Raw genomic sequence first — 18,303 nt, 5'->3', positions numbered from 1 at the left:
TGTTCCATGAAATCAAGTATGGAGTAATGGGTTCATCAGATTTTTGGGTTAAATTGAGAGTGAAGAGGTACTGTGTGCGGAAATAAGAGTTGCCATGTTCGGGGCTGGCCTTGTAACAGCATGGAATCTAAAGGCGATATTCAAAACCACTTCACTCATCATACGCTTACTGATTCTGAATAGGGTCCATTTGCAGGGGACATTTGGTAGTTTTCCAATACGCTTTATGCCTCTTTCTCCACTTCCACCACCCTGCACTTTTTTTTTTTTTTTTTTTTAACTAGAACAGCTTTTAACAGGTCAGCATACAAAATTAATGTATTTAAATAACTTGCTATGTAAAAATGGCTTAGAACTGAAATGACTGTCCTCCTACTAACTAATGATACTACCTAAATATTAAGTCATTTGAATGATTCAGACTATAAAGAACTCTGTAAAGTTTTATTAAGTATTCAGAATTATAATGTCATATTTTTAAAAATTCTTTCAGAAAATTAGATCTCAAGGCAGAAAGAAAGAGTTACAATAGCCTTAATTTTACTTCTCAGTCCATTCACATGCAGGAATGACACACATTTCCAGACACTACAACATGGCTTTTGACTTTGCAAACAGTAGCGTGTGGGACCACAGCAAATAGAAGGCAACAGCAACCAGAAGTGACAACTTGTGATGGCCTGCAGGAAAGTAATCACATTACAGTATCTCTGCAAAACAAGAAAGGTAATGTATGTCTGCAATGCCCACAGTGTTCTGTTTGCGCAGTAGAACCCTCACTATGCTTATGTGCTACTTCATCTCCTCTGGTTAACTTTCATCAATTCAAAATAAAACATACTCACTTGTTCCATCATTCTAAAACAACAGATAAAAGCTGTTTGATTATGTGTGACTCATGTCTGGACTTGGAATGAATGAATCACTCTAGTCATAGTAAACTTTTAATCAGCTTTTCCATCTGCTATTGAGAAGTTCAAAGACAAAATTTAGATCAATTTAAGACATAAGTGAAATACAGAGTAATATATAAATTTTGTTATAACCATTATTATTCTTCATTTAAAAATAAAGAATCAAAATCATATCGTTAAATGGAAGGGAAATGGAAAGGAGGGTACTGCACATATATATCTATGTGTACACAAAAAGATGCAGCAGTTTAGTCCAATTTTATCCAGCCTAGGTCATGAAAGATTTTTAGTATGTTTTGTTTAAGACTTATTCTGATGAGTGTAAGTATAGTACAAGTCTATAGCAATCTAGTGGATGTGCAAGAATTTTTTAAATTTTTTTTGAGATTTCAAACCATGAAGAATTGGAGGAATACAGCAAGCCATTATGAATGAAGAACCTGCCATTTTTCAGGATACATTTTAAAAGCTGTTTCTTTTTTCCCCTCTTTTCTCCTCCTAAGAAACATCTTAATGCTAGCACTAGAAAAAGTTTACTGATTTCAAGTTTTTACATTTAAACATTTAATCAAGTTTGTTTGTTTGTTCATTTTTTAAACTAGGCAGACTCATGATGTTCTTTGTTTGCTTGTGGTCATTGTTGGGAGGCTTTCCCACACTTCTGCAAGGAGCTGTGCCACCATTTGGAAGAGATTTAGCAAGCCCAGGAATGAATTTGGTTCTGATGTGTTACTCCAGTCCACCTGGTAAGATCACAGAACCACAGAATAGTTGAGGTTGTAAGGGACCTCTGGAGATTGACAGGTCCAACCCCCCTGGCTCAAGAAGGGTCAGCTTGTGCCCAGGGTTTTGTACACTTTCATTCTGAATGTGTCCAAGGATGGAGACTCCACAACTTCTCTGGGCAACCTGTTCCAGTGTTCAACCACCCTCACAGTGGAAAAGTTTTTTCTTATGTTTCAGTGGAATTTCCTGTGCTTCAGTTTGTGCCTATTGCTTCTTGTTCTGTCACTGGGCACCACTGAGAAGAGTCTGTCTATGTCTTCTTTACTTTGCCCCATCAGGTATTTATAAACGTTGATAAGATCCTCCCTGAGCTTTCTCTTTTCCAGGCTAAACAGTCCCAGCTCTCTGCTTCTCCTAAGAGATGCTCCAATCTCTTAATCATCTTAGCGGCTCTTCACTGGACTCACTCCAGTATGTCCATATCCTTCTTGCCCTCGGGAGCCCAGCACTGCACACAGCACTCCAGATGTGGTCGCACTAGTGCTGAGCAGAGGCGAAGGATCACCTCTCTCAACCTGCTGGCTACGCTCTTCTTAATGCAGGCCAGAAGGCTGTTGGCCTTCTTTGCTGCAAGGGCCTGTTGCCGGCTCATGGTCAACTTGTCCACTAAGACCTCCAGACTCTTTTCTGCAAAGCTGCTTCCAACTGGGTTGGCCCCCCAGTCTATATTGGTGCATGGGGTTATTCCTCCCCATGTACAGGACTCTGCATTTCCCTTTGCTGAACTTCATGGGATTCCTGTCTGCCCATTTTTCCAGCCTCTTCCAGCAGTTTTTCTGATGTTCCTAAGTTCTTTAAGACTTACGATAAGAAGAGAAGAAACAATATATATTGCCTAATTTAATAAGCATATAATTTATGTAGAAGAGAGAGTTCCTTGAGAAAATGAGGATTAACTTCCATAACTACGACCCAGTAGATCTTTACTTCATTCAGGCCAAAAGGCTTACTTCTAATGGACCACAGGTTTAAAAAAATACATAGAAAAGGATACATTCAGACTTCATGACACATAACTTCACATATTAATACACATATTATAATTTAAGAACAAAAGGTTGCAGATATACATACTGCAGGAGAGGACTAGGAGGAAAAAAATTATCTCAAATCTTTTTTTCTTGCACTGTAGTTTACTGAGTCAGACAAAGATGCCTTAAAATGGAACTTAAAACCATTTCAGTGCTCTGTTGGCTCCAGCCCATGGTGTCAGCAGTTACATCTTTGCCAGACCAGGTTAAACATCTTTTTTTTTCCCCTGCTCATACTGAGACTTCTACACAGAACAAGGTATGAATAAGGTATGTGTAAAGGGCTACACTCTGTATGTCAAATAAGTTAAGGGAAACTCAGTTGTGGCTTCTTCATGGCATTTTACAGTAACTTCACACAGCTGAGTGGAACTGATGACTGAGCCCATGGTTTCATGCTTGGCATCTGCTGATGCCACTTCTTACTAGTCGGAACAATCATTCCATATATCCCCTTATGAACTGGCAATAGAGACTTAACAGGAGAAAAATACTATGGAGCACACAATACTTGATCATAGGCATAGAAACAATTTTTTTTTTTTTTTTAACTCTATGGGAAATGTATCCAACTATGCAAGTTCCACAGAGATCTGCCTCTAAATTCATAATTAATATCCTAGCTATGTTTAGAATAAAAGGACATCTCTAGCTGCGCGACTAATGCAAGTTTACCTTTCCTCAATCTACCAAACATGGTGCCTCCACTCAATTCCACATCTAAGGATAAAAACTTTAAGATGAATCTGAAGATAAATGTTAGGATGAAATGTGGAAAAGAAATATCTGAGTTCGTTCCTAGACAGGTCATGTAATTGGCAAAGACATTTTTGTCACCATGCAGGACTTCGCAATGAAGGCAGAGTTGAGGATTTCATTTTGACTGAGTTATATGTAAACAGTAATTTTGAAGCAGATATCTAAGAAGTTACTTATGCTTATATGAATACTACCAGTGCTGTAAGTGTGATTGCATAGTCCGTGATTACAGAAAATGAGGCTTAATGCATATCTCATTGTGCTATGTGCCACCAATGTAAACAGTACCAAAAACTGAAGTACCACAAAAGAGATAAACAGCATAGTCACGTGGAATAGGAAGATTCTGAACATACCCATGGGTTCTTGTTCCCACGGTGTACACAACATGGCATACGTCCAATTTCTCATCGGACAGTATTGGGGAACATTTAGCTGAGGCTATCATGCTCATCTTATTACAACTATTTTCATGAGCACTCTCTATAGCATTACTGTGCCTTATTTTTTTAATTTTTTTTTAATAATCAAGAATCCTTTTTTTGTATCTTTGATCAGAAAGTAGCTGTAAATTTTGAAGTAAAGAGAGAATGCTCAGAAATAAAGAGAGCCTTCTTTCTTCCTAAGAGGTGGCCAGGGACTGACATCTGGCTTGTGAGGCGAATCAAAAAAAAAAAAAAAAGAAAGTTCTGCTCCTAAATAGGATGAAATCTGATTTGCTTCTCCCAGACTGGTTAGGAATAGAAGAGGAGTAAACAGACTACTTAGGTAGACATTTGTTCAGGCACACAACTGAAAATATTTAAGTCTCTTTTTAATGATTTACAAATGCTACTTTTTTCTCTGATACTTCCCCCACCATAGGAGGATCATTTATAAACACAGGACCTCTCAAGTTTTAAGCTCTTGAACTTACATACTTTAAAATCTGGTAGTAAAAATCTTCAGTCTGAGTAACAAAGGAAGATATTCAGGGATAAGAAAAAAATCTCACAGAGATATATACTTAATTGCCTAATTAAATTTGTACTACAAAGATATAGCTATTCGTTAGAAAACAACTCTAACAGGAAGCACAAAGGAATAACTCTTAGCCTTCTTAGACAGCAAAGTTGGAGCGGTGTCTTATTTCCAGACCAAATATAAGGGTAAAAGAGAAACAATGCATGTGCTACCCCACTGAAACTGTAAGAAAAAGCCCTAAGACTAGAAAAGGATCTACAGTAGAAAACACATGTGCAATCACTTACTAAAAGGAAAAAAATTATGCAAATATCAAAATGCTAGAATTATGCAACACCGATAGATTTATTCATAAATTTATTTCCTGAATATTTGCAATTTTTAATTCAGTTTACAGGCACCAACCTACGCTAAGGAAAAAGAAAATAAATTCCAGATTTGTTTTTCAGTTCTAAGTTCTTGATTTAGTAAACAGAATGCCTGTCGTACAAATGTTACTTACCACTTACGATATCATCAATCTTTCTCCACATTCATTGTGTATCTTGCTGGTGAAATAAGATTCATCCTCAGCATGGAATCATCTAAAAATTTTAGAAAAAAAAGGTGTTACTGCAAATAATTAAAACCTAGTTCTTTAACAAATAAAGAAAAATGAAAAAATTATAGTACGAATATTCTCTAAATATCTATGAATTAAATATTAACCACTTAGAGAACAAATGTCCCTGTAGTAAAGTCTACACCCCACATAAAATGCACAGTGTAAAGCTATCAGTCCTTGGATTTCCACTAATGACTACACCCATTGGCAAAAACTGCATTCTATATCTGCAAATTTATCAATACAATAAAGCAAATAATTCCAAGTTATCTTTGAAGAAAATAGGTAATTACAAGTAGAACAAAACATTAAATTATCATGTGTTTTTTACAAACTGAAAAAGTATGAAATAAAAATTAAGATTCTTGTGCAAAATCGATCAATTTCTTATAAGATGCTGCACACACAGGTAGGACAGAAGTTCTACCTCAAAGGCCTTATAGACAAACTAAGACAAACAGAGAAAGCAAATGTTGTTATTAATTTCTAATTAGTTTAACTACACAAAAAGACAATTACTGTGTATTAAATTTTTGAAAGTGTATTCATAGACCACAGGTCATGGCAGAAATATAAAACAACTAGCAACTTCTTAAAAGTTACCCAGTGACTTGAGCAAAAGACTCCTGAGCAGTGGAAAGGGTATGGCCTACTAGTGCCAGTAATACTGGCTGCAGCAGAAGAGAAATGGGGGCTTGATTATCCTTGCTATACCTTTATAACTGAGTGCTTTGAATAAAAGTACATGCTAAACTCCAGAAGTGTAACAATTGTTAAATTTCATCTCTGATTCCCACTAAATATACAAAGTTTTTAAAGTAACATTTGATCTTCAGCTACTCTGCTAACAAAGATAGAAACTCTGCTTCAGAAACTTTTAGAAGGCCAAACCCCAAACCCAGTCGTAAATTTCTTTTGGCTTGTTGTATACCATCACAACAGGCGATATCTCGAGCTATTTCTTGCGTCCAAGGTCAAATTCTAAATTATGCTTATTCTCCATACTTGCATTGTTCTGATTTTTCCTAATCACTCATCACAGCTATTGTTTTATAGAGAATCCTCTCACTATTAAGATTTCATGATGAACCAGGTTTTCAGATTGAATAACATAAAGTTATATAGGTCAGTAAACTGATTTTAAAATACAGATTTTTTTGTTAGCATTCTTTTACATACTATTTGTTTGTTATATATACTTTAAAAGAATGCATTATTGAATATTCAGCTCATCTTTGTCCAATTTGTACAGCAACCACAATACTTGAGGATATGTACAATCGTTGTTTTTATATTGTGCAATACTATTCAGTGAATGTAAATTTTATGAAAGAGGAGAGTCATCCCTATAGGAGTTGTGTGACTGAAGTAGAAATTGTCACTGAAATGATGCTAGTGAAATTACCTGTCATTCTCTGGAATAAAGTCTAAGACAGATAGCACACAAGTTACTTTTTTGATGACAGAAATGGCAATACTCTGACCAAAAGAAATTCATTGTTCATGGAACTGTTGAAAAGAAAAAGCAAGAGGAAAATACTAAAGTTATTATTCACCCATCATGCCTATTTTAGGTCAGACAGGTGAAGATCGTAAGCTGTCTTTTTCAAGGTACTCATACAGAAAACAGAGCTGAAGTATCAAGGAAGAAAAATTTTATCAGTCTGATAAATTTTAAGAGGAATGTGTCCAATTATAAAAATCCCAACTACAATAAAACATGTTCAAATGTAAGTAATACATCTCTTACCCCAACAGTATCACACAACTGAGACATGCCACACCAAACTTAGGGCAGATGCTACCTCTCTGGAGAAACACAATTTGAAGTAAGACAAAGAAAATGCACCATCAGTAAAGTTCTGTGTTTCCTTGCTTTTTCTTCTTTTTCACTTTCAGTTGCAATTACAGTAGCTTCAATGCTCTAACATGCACAATGTTCTAACATGCACAAACACGAACTCTTCTGAAGGTGTTGTATACCACTTATGATTGATAGTTACAATATATTCCCTCCCTGCTTTTGCCAGATTTCTGGACCAAGTTCTAATCTAACTCAGAACACATTTTCAGGCAATGGAGAATAGAAGACAGGAAAACATGCAAACATGTATTACAGTTGCTTACACCGGAGTCAAAGTCTTCCAAGAATTGTTGTTTCTGACTCATTACAACAAACAACTCCTTAGCTTTCTAGGCAGTTGCTTAACTTGTGATATTCGTCTTGCATGGATTTGGGAGAACCACGTTCAAGTCTAATCAGAACCAAAGAGAGTGTGGACCTATATTTGGGTCTCCCATATATGACGGTGTGCTCCTTTCCCCCCCCACTGATGTGCTCTCTCCCCCTCAACCCGACCTCCCTGTAAACAGCACACAGGCAGGGGCTAGTTGAGCATGCACCAACTAAGGCCTGTCTAGTATGCAAATATGACTATGAGTCAATCATCTCCCCCCCCATAAACAGGGGGCAGCCCAGAGCCCCTTGAGCTCTCCTGCACGGCAGCAGGCTGCACTGCAGAACCTCCCCTTGAGCAGGGATGCCTCTCAAGGTTACTCCTCGAGGTTGAGAGATTCCTTACCCGCGACAGAGCCTCAGTAAGTGATTAATAGCATGCTGAACTTCTGCGAACTTCGTGAAACTTTGCTAAATTATATCTCTGACTAATTGTGCACATAATCCCTTAGACATAAACCGTTGAGCAAGTCTGGGACTAGGACTGGATCCAGCCGCACCTAGGCTCCTCTCCAAAGGAGTTTAGAAAGCAAGGGGGTCCAGTCTGAAACTCGTGACTCAAGGGGAGGGTTTCCTTCGCACACACTCCTTTAGATATGAAATGTTGACCAAGTCTGGGACGAGGACTGGATCCAGCCGCACCCAGGCTCCTCTCAGAAGGAGTTTGGACAGCAAGGGGGTCCAGTCTGAACCTCGTGACTCAACGGGAGGGTCTCTGTTGCACATGCATCTGACCCTGTCCTTCATGCAGTAAATAACTGAGTGAACCTTGCCAATCGAACCTCGTTAAATCATTCTTATTTACGATTGAACTTTGTTAAGTCGCTGTCTTACTGCAATAAACGTAGTGCTGCTTCCCTCCTACAAGTGAAGTGCATCACTCCTTTCGCGACATCATATCAAAATCTAGTCTCAGATTTCTCTGCCTTAAAAAAAAAAAATTGGAATTTGTCAGTATTTCTCATCTCTTCTTTCCAATTTTCTAAGTATACTTACTACTCTTTCTAGTTTTAATTGCATAATAATAGGCATTTTCAGCATGAAACAAATACATCACTTTAATTATGAACCCTATTTGCCATATTCCATCAGTATATTGGTTGCTGTATGGTAGGTGTGCAGTTCATCCATTGGAAGCCTATACAGTGACTAAATGAAGATGTGAGCAAGACTGTGAAGACTGTGCAATCTGGCAAGTCAGGCTTTTTGAGAATGGAAACAGAGCCAGCAATTGTTCATTTCGTCATTTTTTCCTCATTCTTTCAGTGATACAGATCTACCATATCTGAAGTGAGGGTATTATCACTGTTGTCAGGGTTTCAAAACAAAAAAAAAAAATCAAGCATTCTAGTTCCTTGAGTTTCAGACCTTCCTGCCAAGATAGAGCAAACGTTTGGGTGAATCGAGATCACTCTTTGTATAGCTGGTCCACTTTTCATTAACAGGTAGAAGTTTGAAAAGAAATAGTTACTGACTGCAGAGGAGCAAACATGCCTTTTTTTTTTTTTTCCCCCCCACACACAGTAGCAACAATCTGCTAAGTATTTGTTTATTATACACAGAAAAAAAATTGATCATATTTTTAATCATGCTAAGTGAATGAAGCTGCAAAGGGAAGGAACCATGTCCCATCCAAATAATAAAAAATATCTGTATTCAAGGAAAAGGAGTACACTCTGCTTCTGAGATGCTCTGTGATTTGACTGCACCATGACCTGGGTTGTCCCAGATGAGGAGAGTATGCTAAAAAAATTATCACTATATGCATAAGTTTCCTTTATTCCTCCACTCTCCTTTAGAGATCCACTTGAAGACAGGATTGGGGGACAGATCAAAATTCCAGTCCGACACAGTACTGCAGTTTTTTTTGATGTCAACTTATAAGCAAGAAATGTTTGCTGTTTAAATCACTAGACAGCACCAAATAACATCTCAAACATTTTCAAATATTAATTTTATGCTTACTGTTGCATTGAATACCTGAGACATTGACTTTCAATCTATTTCAAATTTGTGGATCTTGAAACATCCTTCTTTCAGTGGATTTGTATAAAATCCAAACATGAATTGCACATAAGCATACAACTATTCCTTTGGCTTTAGTTCTCCTTGCCCTCTAACAAGCAGTAAGTACAAGCTAGAATGTTTCCAAGTTTTTCTCTTTCAGACTCAGGTGTTTCTTTCCACCTCCACGCCACTTTTTTCTTGTGCTGGCAAAAGCATTTATGTGATTGGGCAGTGAACCAGATTCCAGAAGTTATTCCAGAATAAAATTGACAATTTTAATTGGTTTAATTCTGACCTGCGTCAACTTCCCTATGACTTTCACTGAATGATGGAACAAACCTCCTGTGCTGTCAAGGAAGCTGCAAAAGGACTATGAAGACTAGACACAAATGGTGGAGGCCAGGACTGCTTCTTCTGACAACAGTGCTGGAATACACTGTCTTGAAATGTATTCAAAACTATAGACTCAGTCACTTTTGGAGATTCTTTGCAAGTAGTCCACATAATCTGTAAGGCCTCATGGATAACAGTTTGATAATTAATGTCAAGACATTCCCATGGAGAGAAAAAAAAATGCTTAATACTTTTATCAAGCTACTTATTTTGCGTGTTCTTCAAAAACCATTGCTGAACCTTTTTGCTTCAATACACACACAAGTTTGATCTGTGTATTTTGATTATCCTCACTGGCTTGGTATCCTGAAAGTTCAAGTTAGCAGGTAAGTTCTTAGAATGTTCATCGTTTAAGTGTTATTATTCATGGTTGCATTCAATTTCTTGAATGTTCGCACCAATGCTGAGAGTCATAAAAACCAGTTACATGTTACAAAATAGGAGATGATATTTATTATCACAGTCAATATTATAAGGCAGACATATGACTGATCTTTCTTTAACTGAGCCCAATATAGCTCTCTTGTAAATTATTTCAGTGTATGAAGACCACAATTGGCCTACAAACTTTAAAAAAAACTGCTGGAATTCACAATTCAGAGTGGAATGCTAATGCTTCAGGCATTCAAAATTCGTTATACACAGTGAAAGCACTGCAAATTGTGCGGTGAATCAGAAGTAGGTATGAAATTTTAGAATATATTTTTAGAAACTTATTTCACATATTCCACAGAGTAATAACAGAAATTAGGTGATATAATGTATATATGCCATATTTGTTTCAGGACAAATATATATACCCTTATAGAATTACGCAATTACTTACAAAGAGAGTGTAGTAACTATTCTAGAACCTAATGAATTGCCAAGAAGACATTTAAATGCTTTTATGTAGGAAAAAAGATCACTGCATATAGCCTAACTTTAGAAATATGCTGTTATATGGTTACAGTATCATTTCTTTTAAGACAAATATTTTAGCTATCTAATATTTATAGTTAAATGCCTAACCCAATCAAAATTTAAATTATTTTCAACTATAGAGTGCATGTCTCAGGTAATCTTAGAAGTACTGTTCCTTGGTAATAAATCCTCAGATAATATGTACTTCTAGACAGCACAGACAAAACTAGAAGAAGAAATAGGCATAATCAGAGGCAAGGTGGCCACTGGGCAAAAACAAGCAGATTAAAGAGGATGAGAAGCAGGACAGCTCTCAGGGGAGAAGCGAGCTCTGAGGTAAAATTCTCCTTAACTAACCTGAACACATGTTTAACCCCAGTTCTGCTGAATCCCAAGACTCTGTAATTTAAGTGTAGTTTTGCTGTTTTTTAAAGATAATCTGCAGTTATACAAAAACAATAAAATAGTAGCAAAGAAGGTATTTGAGAGACATTCATTCAGACATACTAATAAACAAAGATTACCTTTTCAATTTGATTCTGTGATGCAACAATGTCATAGCCATCCTACCCTGTGCAGTTCTTAAACACTAAAATTCTGACTGAGGTCTTCTCTATAATTTTCTTCATGCAGTTGGAAATGACAGTCTTGATTTTCTTTGCTTGACACCCTCACAAAGAACCAGGCCATTCACTGCCCAAGTTACTTTCTTCATTAATGACAGATGGTCTGAAGGAAAGAAGAAAAAAAATAAAGTCAATATTTGGCTTCAAAATTAAAAACGGACACATCATGCTCCCCTTTCCCTATTACCTTAATAACACACACTGGCTTGTCTCCACTTAGATGCTGGTATTTTCTGAAATGCTACCACCAGCTTCCTACTAACCGTGACATAAGCTGTAGCAAGCTGTCTGCCGTGATAGCCTGCATAAATCATCATTCCTGAAGGGAACAGATGTTCAGGGTATGAAAGAGTAATACCACAATTTAGTCATAATTAAAATTCACCTTAGCATGCCTCTATCAATGAGCAGAGAGGAACATTTCACTTCTCACCTACAAAAATGAAATGCTTCTCATTTCTTCTGCTTCAGGAAAATTAAACTTGATCCTTTTGAACAGTGTTTGAGCTGCATATCTGACACTACATCATAAAAATTATGTTTTTAGTTCACTTCAACTCTTGCTTTTCTTCTTTTTCCAAACACTAGAAAATGACCTCTAAATGATGTAGTGCCTCTGCACAAAACGCATTTGCAATTAAATCTCTAAGAAAGATTGCAATACATTGCATGTCTAAATATATTCAGGAACTATCTAACTACAGACCAAACCTGTGTCAATAAACTCTTTTTACTAGTAACAACTCTATCTGAATGGAATATATTCAAAAACTTAGGGGCTGAAAACCTCTAAAAATTATTCAGTATTCTAAGATCACTAAAATCATATTACATGATTAACACAGTTAAAAATTTGATCCTTAACTTTGTAACTGCCATTAATGGAATTTGTCTACACATATAATTTTGAAAATATAAGTCTTATACTGCTATTACTACAATTGGCTTACATGTTAGATGCATGACTTCTTTTGAAAAAGAGGTTTCAATTCACAAATCTTTATCATCATGAGGCTATTCTATTATGAAATATAAAGCATGAGTTGATTATGTTAATACATACATCTCCCTCAAAACCACAGAAATGTAAATGGCTGTGCTTTTTATGGCAATCTGCAGAAGTTCCAGGACAAAATATAAGTCATCTTCCCATTGACACTGATATTGGCAATTAATGTGAAAAACAACTCATTTAACTGAGGTTTAGTTTCCCAATTAAATATCTTCAGTGACTGTCAACCTAGGGAACCTCACACTGTTTTCTGAAGCCCACAGATCAGATCTTTAATGAATGTACACTAGCTAGCTTTATTTAATTCAGTACAGTTACATTAATTTACAGTGACTGAGAATGTAAATTTATAAATCTGTTAATCTAATAGGGATGATTTTGTAACCAAGGTTAGTTCTCAGCAAATAAGTGAATTCCATTTTGAGGCATTTACAATATTGTAAAGCTTCTGTCTTCCTCCATAAGGGTGCATCTAGATTACTGTTCTAGTTCAAACAAAGAATGCAGCTTTTACTTGAGCACCCTATGGCTCTGACTTAATGCATTTTGGCTCATCTGGCAGTTTCAGATTATGCAAACTGATTTCCTTTGGATGAAACTACATGAACGATGTGCTCCAGAGGCATACCTAAAGCACTTCATTAAGTCTACTGCACAGACTAGAGCTATCCCAGAGCAAAACCTCTTAAAAGGTGTATAGTTTGGACGTAAGGTCCTTTGCACTGACTGTTTTGTTCCACAGATCCATTTCTATTGTGCTGCACTACTCGCTAACATAGATGCAGCCTCATTTTCCTGCTCCCCTCTCCAGAGCACTTGCTGTTTCTAGCAGAATTTTTCAAACTCTCTCTCATCTTTACTTTCGACACAGCACATACACAGCACATACGCACTTACAGTTGCCAGGAAGGTATTCTATGGATGCTGTGAAAACTGACTGGCACATGCACATGATATGAACTTGTTAGACATTTGCTGCTAAAACTGTAAACATTCCCATTGTCACAGACCAGGTTCTAGCATCAAGAGGCTTTGCTAATGCTAATTACACTGAGTAGACTCTCAGGCTCCAAATAGCCTTTTACACAGCATATATAAAACTAAATTACCAGGTAGAATAAAGAAGGACCAACAGCGTCAGTTCCTACTTTCCATAGCTAAAAGTAACAATGCTAGATTGCAAAACACAGGGAGGCTTCACTAAATGGCATTAACATTATGTGTTTCACAGTCATTATTAAGCATTTGGGAAGTGTTCATTATAATTGCTTTATTATTTATATAGAAATGTTTTACTCCACCCATTTTAGATGGGGGGCATCTAAACAGTTGCACAGGATCACACAGAAGAGCTTGAAATAAATTTTCCCCTAGAAAGGCATGCTCAAGTACCAACCAGTTATCCACACAGAAAGGTTACTTGTTGTTACTTCACAAAAAAATAACAGTTTATGAAGACATTCTTCTTATGTACATTGTTTTTTATGTTAGTAATTTCCATTTGTCGTAAAGAGATTATTTTGGTTGACTACGGAGGACATCCTATCCACTCAGCATACAGAATAGCCTGACTACCTCTTGGTCTCAGACATCAATACAGGTTCCGAGTGGTATTAGACTATAGTCTCATGATGAAGATGCATCTCAGAATTCATATGAACAGCACATCTTGAATTACATCTTCTTATGACTTTTCCATGAATTCCATTTCCGATAACTAAAAAACAATTATGTTGTAAACAAGAGGTCAGGGCAAGAAGTCTAATTTAACTACTGGTTGAAAAACTCTTCAACTAACACTAGAAAACAGGTCAAGACCTCAGCTAAGCAACACGAGTAAGTAAAAACATAAATTAGCTGTCATTTGCAAATTTTTGAAATTGGTATGTTTTCAAAGAAGCTGCAGAATGTGCTTCAGCCTTGGAGAAGCGCACTCTAATATACATTGGTATATCTAATCTAACTCATGGTCATGATTTGACTTGATATTTATTTATACAGTTATTGGGCATATTTTATATGCTATTTCCCAAATAAGCAAGTGTTACAAGCTGGTTGGGGGAACTGCAAAAGGATATTTTTCAGTTTAGGTATCCACACTAACTGTATGTAGTTTGGTTTCTTCCTGAGCAGAGTGGTACTTGGAAAAGAAGCAGCAGCTGAATTACAACGGAAGATGACATAAGGTGAAAGTTAGAAATTGCTTGGCATAGGACGGAAAGAACAATTAGATGCCTAAAGATTAATTCAGAAAGACTATAGCCACCTTGGCCACAAAATATGGTTCAGAAAAATTCTGCCCACCCTTTAAGGTTACATCCTCTAATATCTCTTAAGGCTGGATGGAGACTTGCTCCAAAGATCAAGCTTCTCTGTATTCTATAGTGGAGGCCTGCAAGGAAGCTTCAGGCACAATGGGATTATGTCCCCCGGGAATCTGCACGGCCAAGAATACTGAGCCTGATGGTATGTCACCAGGCTTGACTGAACAAGCTGTCAATGAGGCCCTTACGTGCATGGAGAGCAGGCACTATGTGGCAATGAATATACTTATGCCATTTTGGAACACTGTAGACTCTTGCTCCTTTGAGTATTGCTGTGTCCCTTATAATTACTCTTGCAACCTGAAACAGCCTGTACATTGATGCTGCTGAACATCCTTAAGCCACCACAATCCTACCTGAATTGAGAAGCTCAGCAGTAACCAATCTATTGACACTTGCAAACCAGGAACCTCCAAAGCAAAATTCCCTCACAGAGTGGATACTTCAGCTATATTCAGTGGAGCAGCAAACACTGGTAGCACTAAGTTCATCACAAAGTACAATAGAAAGAATGAATGTGAAAGATCTATGTATTCAACTGCATTTCATTCACTTTCAGAGCTGGGAATAAAATGTAGGATCACGATGTGTAAGGAGAGATTGAGAGAGTTGGGTTCGTTCAGCCCAGAAAGAAGGCAGCCAAGGGGAGTTCTAATGGCAATCTTCAACTATCTAAAGAAGGGCTATAGAAAAGACAGAGAAACAATCAGACTTCTCCGAGGGTCACTGCAGAAGGCCAAGAGTCACAGCTGCAGCAGGGGAAATTTCAGCAAAACGTAAGGACAAAAATTTCACAGTAAGAGTGATTAAACATTGCAATGGCTTGCCCAGATGTCTTTAGAAATTTTCAAAACAACAAGGTCCTGAGCAACCTGGTCTACCTTTGAAGGTAGCCCTGCTTTGAGCAGACTGCACTAGATGACCTACAGAGCTCTCTTTCAAACTAAATTATTCTGTGTTTTTGTTACCTGCCACTGTGTAGCAGACAGTTGTAGGAGCCACTGTCAAGTTTAATTTACTATGTCTTAACCACTAACTGCTTAGTATCACAAAATTACAATGTTAAACCTAGTTTTTAATATATAATTTTTACAGAAATTTTTATGCCAGAATGTACCATCATTTTAAGAAATTAAATTATATTCTTGATATTAGGTTAGCTGTTGAAGTGATTTAAACAAGCTCAGCAACACTAGCTGTAATTCAGAACAGAATGTGAAAATTAACTTGGCAAATTGAAATTACAGTGAAAACTGAATAAGCAGAATGTATTATCTAACCCCACCCTAAAACACAGTAGCACAGTTACTGCTAGTGAAAGTAGCTATGAGTGTTTAATCATCTCAAGACAACAGAATTACAGTTCAAATTTTTATGCACAAGGAATTCCTTCCTCCAGAAAAAGGCTTCTTAATGATATGACAACATACTGATTCATTATTAAGAATGAAAAATGTCACTTACAGAATAACCAGTAATTCATAGAGCACTTCAATTTTTCTTTGACATTTCCTATCCAAGTATTGATCATAATGCTCATGATCTGAGCCTAATTTTTACGTTACACACATTTCCCAATACATTGAACTCATTTCAAAATATACTATTTGTAATTCAGTTTTCTTGTTCTCTTAACACCTCTCAATTCCTAATTGCTTTATAACTCCATTGCATAACTACAAGATTTACAAAGTTATGACATTTTTCAAATAGTAAGAAAAAAGACTTGTAAATGTTATACAATACACTGATATATTACTCTTTCATGACACTGCTAACATGTGTATGCGTATGTACCCATACATCTTCCTTTAACTTCTTTCCTTTTCCTCACCTTTACAGAAATAAATATCAACCAATGCCCAAAACCACTTTCATAACCTCATAAATCTAAAGCTCACTGTCTGCAAAAGATTATTTTAATCTATTAAAAAAAGACGTAATTTTTTCAGTTCACACTTTTCAATATTGTAAAGATTGAGTGAAATATTTTAAAGGTACAGCAGTAATGGAGAAATTAATCTGAAATATATTTCATATTTGAATATGATTATATGTTAATGTAATAAATATGAAACTCTGAAATATATTTAGAAAATATGCATGAAGACCTGAGTTTTCTAAAATCTAAAGACTCTTGTAGTAACAACATGTAATGCTGGATTCAATTTGTACAGATGCCTCTGTACTTGGTAAATGCATTATGCCCAAATCACATTCCTGTGCTTAACTAAGTTTACAGTCACTCCCTTTAAATACTTGAGAGTTCTTTGTTTCTGCATGTTCTTAAGTGTCATCATTTATTGCCACGGGCACAATGGCTATATTTAACTAATAATGACAGCAGCTGTCATTAGACTTCAAACTCACTAACACTAGTCTGACATATTATTTGAAGTATGTCTTAATTTTAAATTTGATTTAAATTACAAACATCTCATCTTCTCTGCCAATCAAAGTATTTCATCCCCTTGCTCCGAACTTTTCTGTGAACTCTTCATGAAAATAGGTCGTAGCAGTAACATCCATTTAAACTAAAGACAACTCCCAGGCAGTGAAAATACTTTTACACACTTTTCAAAGAATATACATAAAGAATTTAGGTTCATCAAGATCACAATGTTTTGCTTGATAGGAATCTGAAATCAAGAACATGCCTTACAAAAGTCACACTGTACTTCCTTTAAAAAATTAAGTTAATTTTGAGAAAATTTGATATTAAATACATTAATAGCAATTAGAATTGCTAACATTAGCCTAATAATTAAAACAGGGAATCAATACTAAAAACTAAGCCAAAGTTCCTATTATACTTGAGCAGTTCAGAAGCACTGGAAACAGTTTCAAGAGGTCCAAAAGTTACAGCGTCCACACAGTTTAGAAGAAATAATTAACATTTGTTAATGTCATTTCATATAAATTTGTCCTTTATTTGCACCCAAATAAATCTGTATTTCTTTGGGGAACTAAAGAGGTGTACATGCCAAACAGATGAAATATGATTAGCCCTTAGGAGATTGCAACAATAATGTATTAGGATAAAAACACAAACACCGGGTGGAAAATTTTGGCTCTTTGGATCTGCACCCCAGCCCAAAATTCAACTTATAACCTTACATTTCACCATGCAAACAATCCTCTTTCATTTGGCAGACAGGAGGTGCAGAGGGAGAGGGACAGAGCAAGTGAGAGGGAGAGACAGAGCGAGCGAGTGAAAGATGGAGCAAGCGAGAGAGAGAGACCAAGCAAGAGCTGGAATGAGCAAGCAAGCGAGACACGGAGCAAGAGAGACAGCAACCAATTTTGTTTTTTGTGCTTTTGATATTAGGGTTGAGACTTAATTAAAAATAATTTTAAAAAGATTTTTATTGCAATCGGCAGGTTAGTGGGGATCCAAACCTTAATGTTTTGCATCTCTTGAAAAATTTTGTCTTAACATTTCTGAAAAACAAGGAGCTAAGACATAGATTCTGCAGGCCAAGATCCTTAGTTAATACTGTGTGAAAGGCATGGACAAAACTTTCTTAAAATTCATGGTTCTTTGAAGAAATAAAAAGGTCTTGAAATTTACACTGGAATTATACTCCTGGATAGGGTGGAGACAGTGTTACGCCAAATTCAACTACTGATTAATTTAAACAAAGCTGTACTTTTAACATTTAGTTTACACTGCTTTGGCTGTGATTGCTTCCATGTTCCTTTTACTTAAGACAGAATTTCAGCCATATCTGGAAAACTATTTTCC

The 18,303-nt window shown here is 36.4% G+C and overlaps 1 protein-coding gene across 1 annotated transcript in view; it reads right to left on the bottom strand.

Annotated features, from left to right (window-relative positions):
* Positions 1-2,103: 2,103 nt before the first annotated feature.
* DCDC1 (doublecortin domain containing 1) overlaps positions 2,104-18,303 on the bottom strand; it is a 41,144-nt gene continuing 24,944 nt past the window's right edge. The window contains 6 exon segments of the mRNA XM_067295350.1: positions 2,104-2,363; positions 4,956-4,981; positions 4,983-5,037; positions 6,463-6,484; positions 11,121-11,248; positions 11,251-11,325. Of these exon segments, the coding sequence (XP_067151451.1) occupies positions 2,104-2,363; positions 4,956-4,981; positions 4,983-5,037; positions 6,463-6,484; positions 11,121-11,248; positions 11,251-11,325 (566 nt within the window).

This window comes from Apteryx mantelli, chromosome 4 (genome assembly GCF_036417845.1).
Source record: "Apteryx mantelli isolate bAptMan1 chromosome 4, bAptMan1.hap1, whole genome shotgun sequence".
In the NCBI taxonomy this organism is placed as follows: domain Eukaryota; kingdom Metazoa; phylum Chordata; class Aves; order Apterygiformes; family Apterygidae; genus Apteryx; species Apteryx mantelli.
This window is presented reverse-complemented; position numbering and strand designations above follow the sequence as displayed.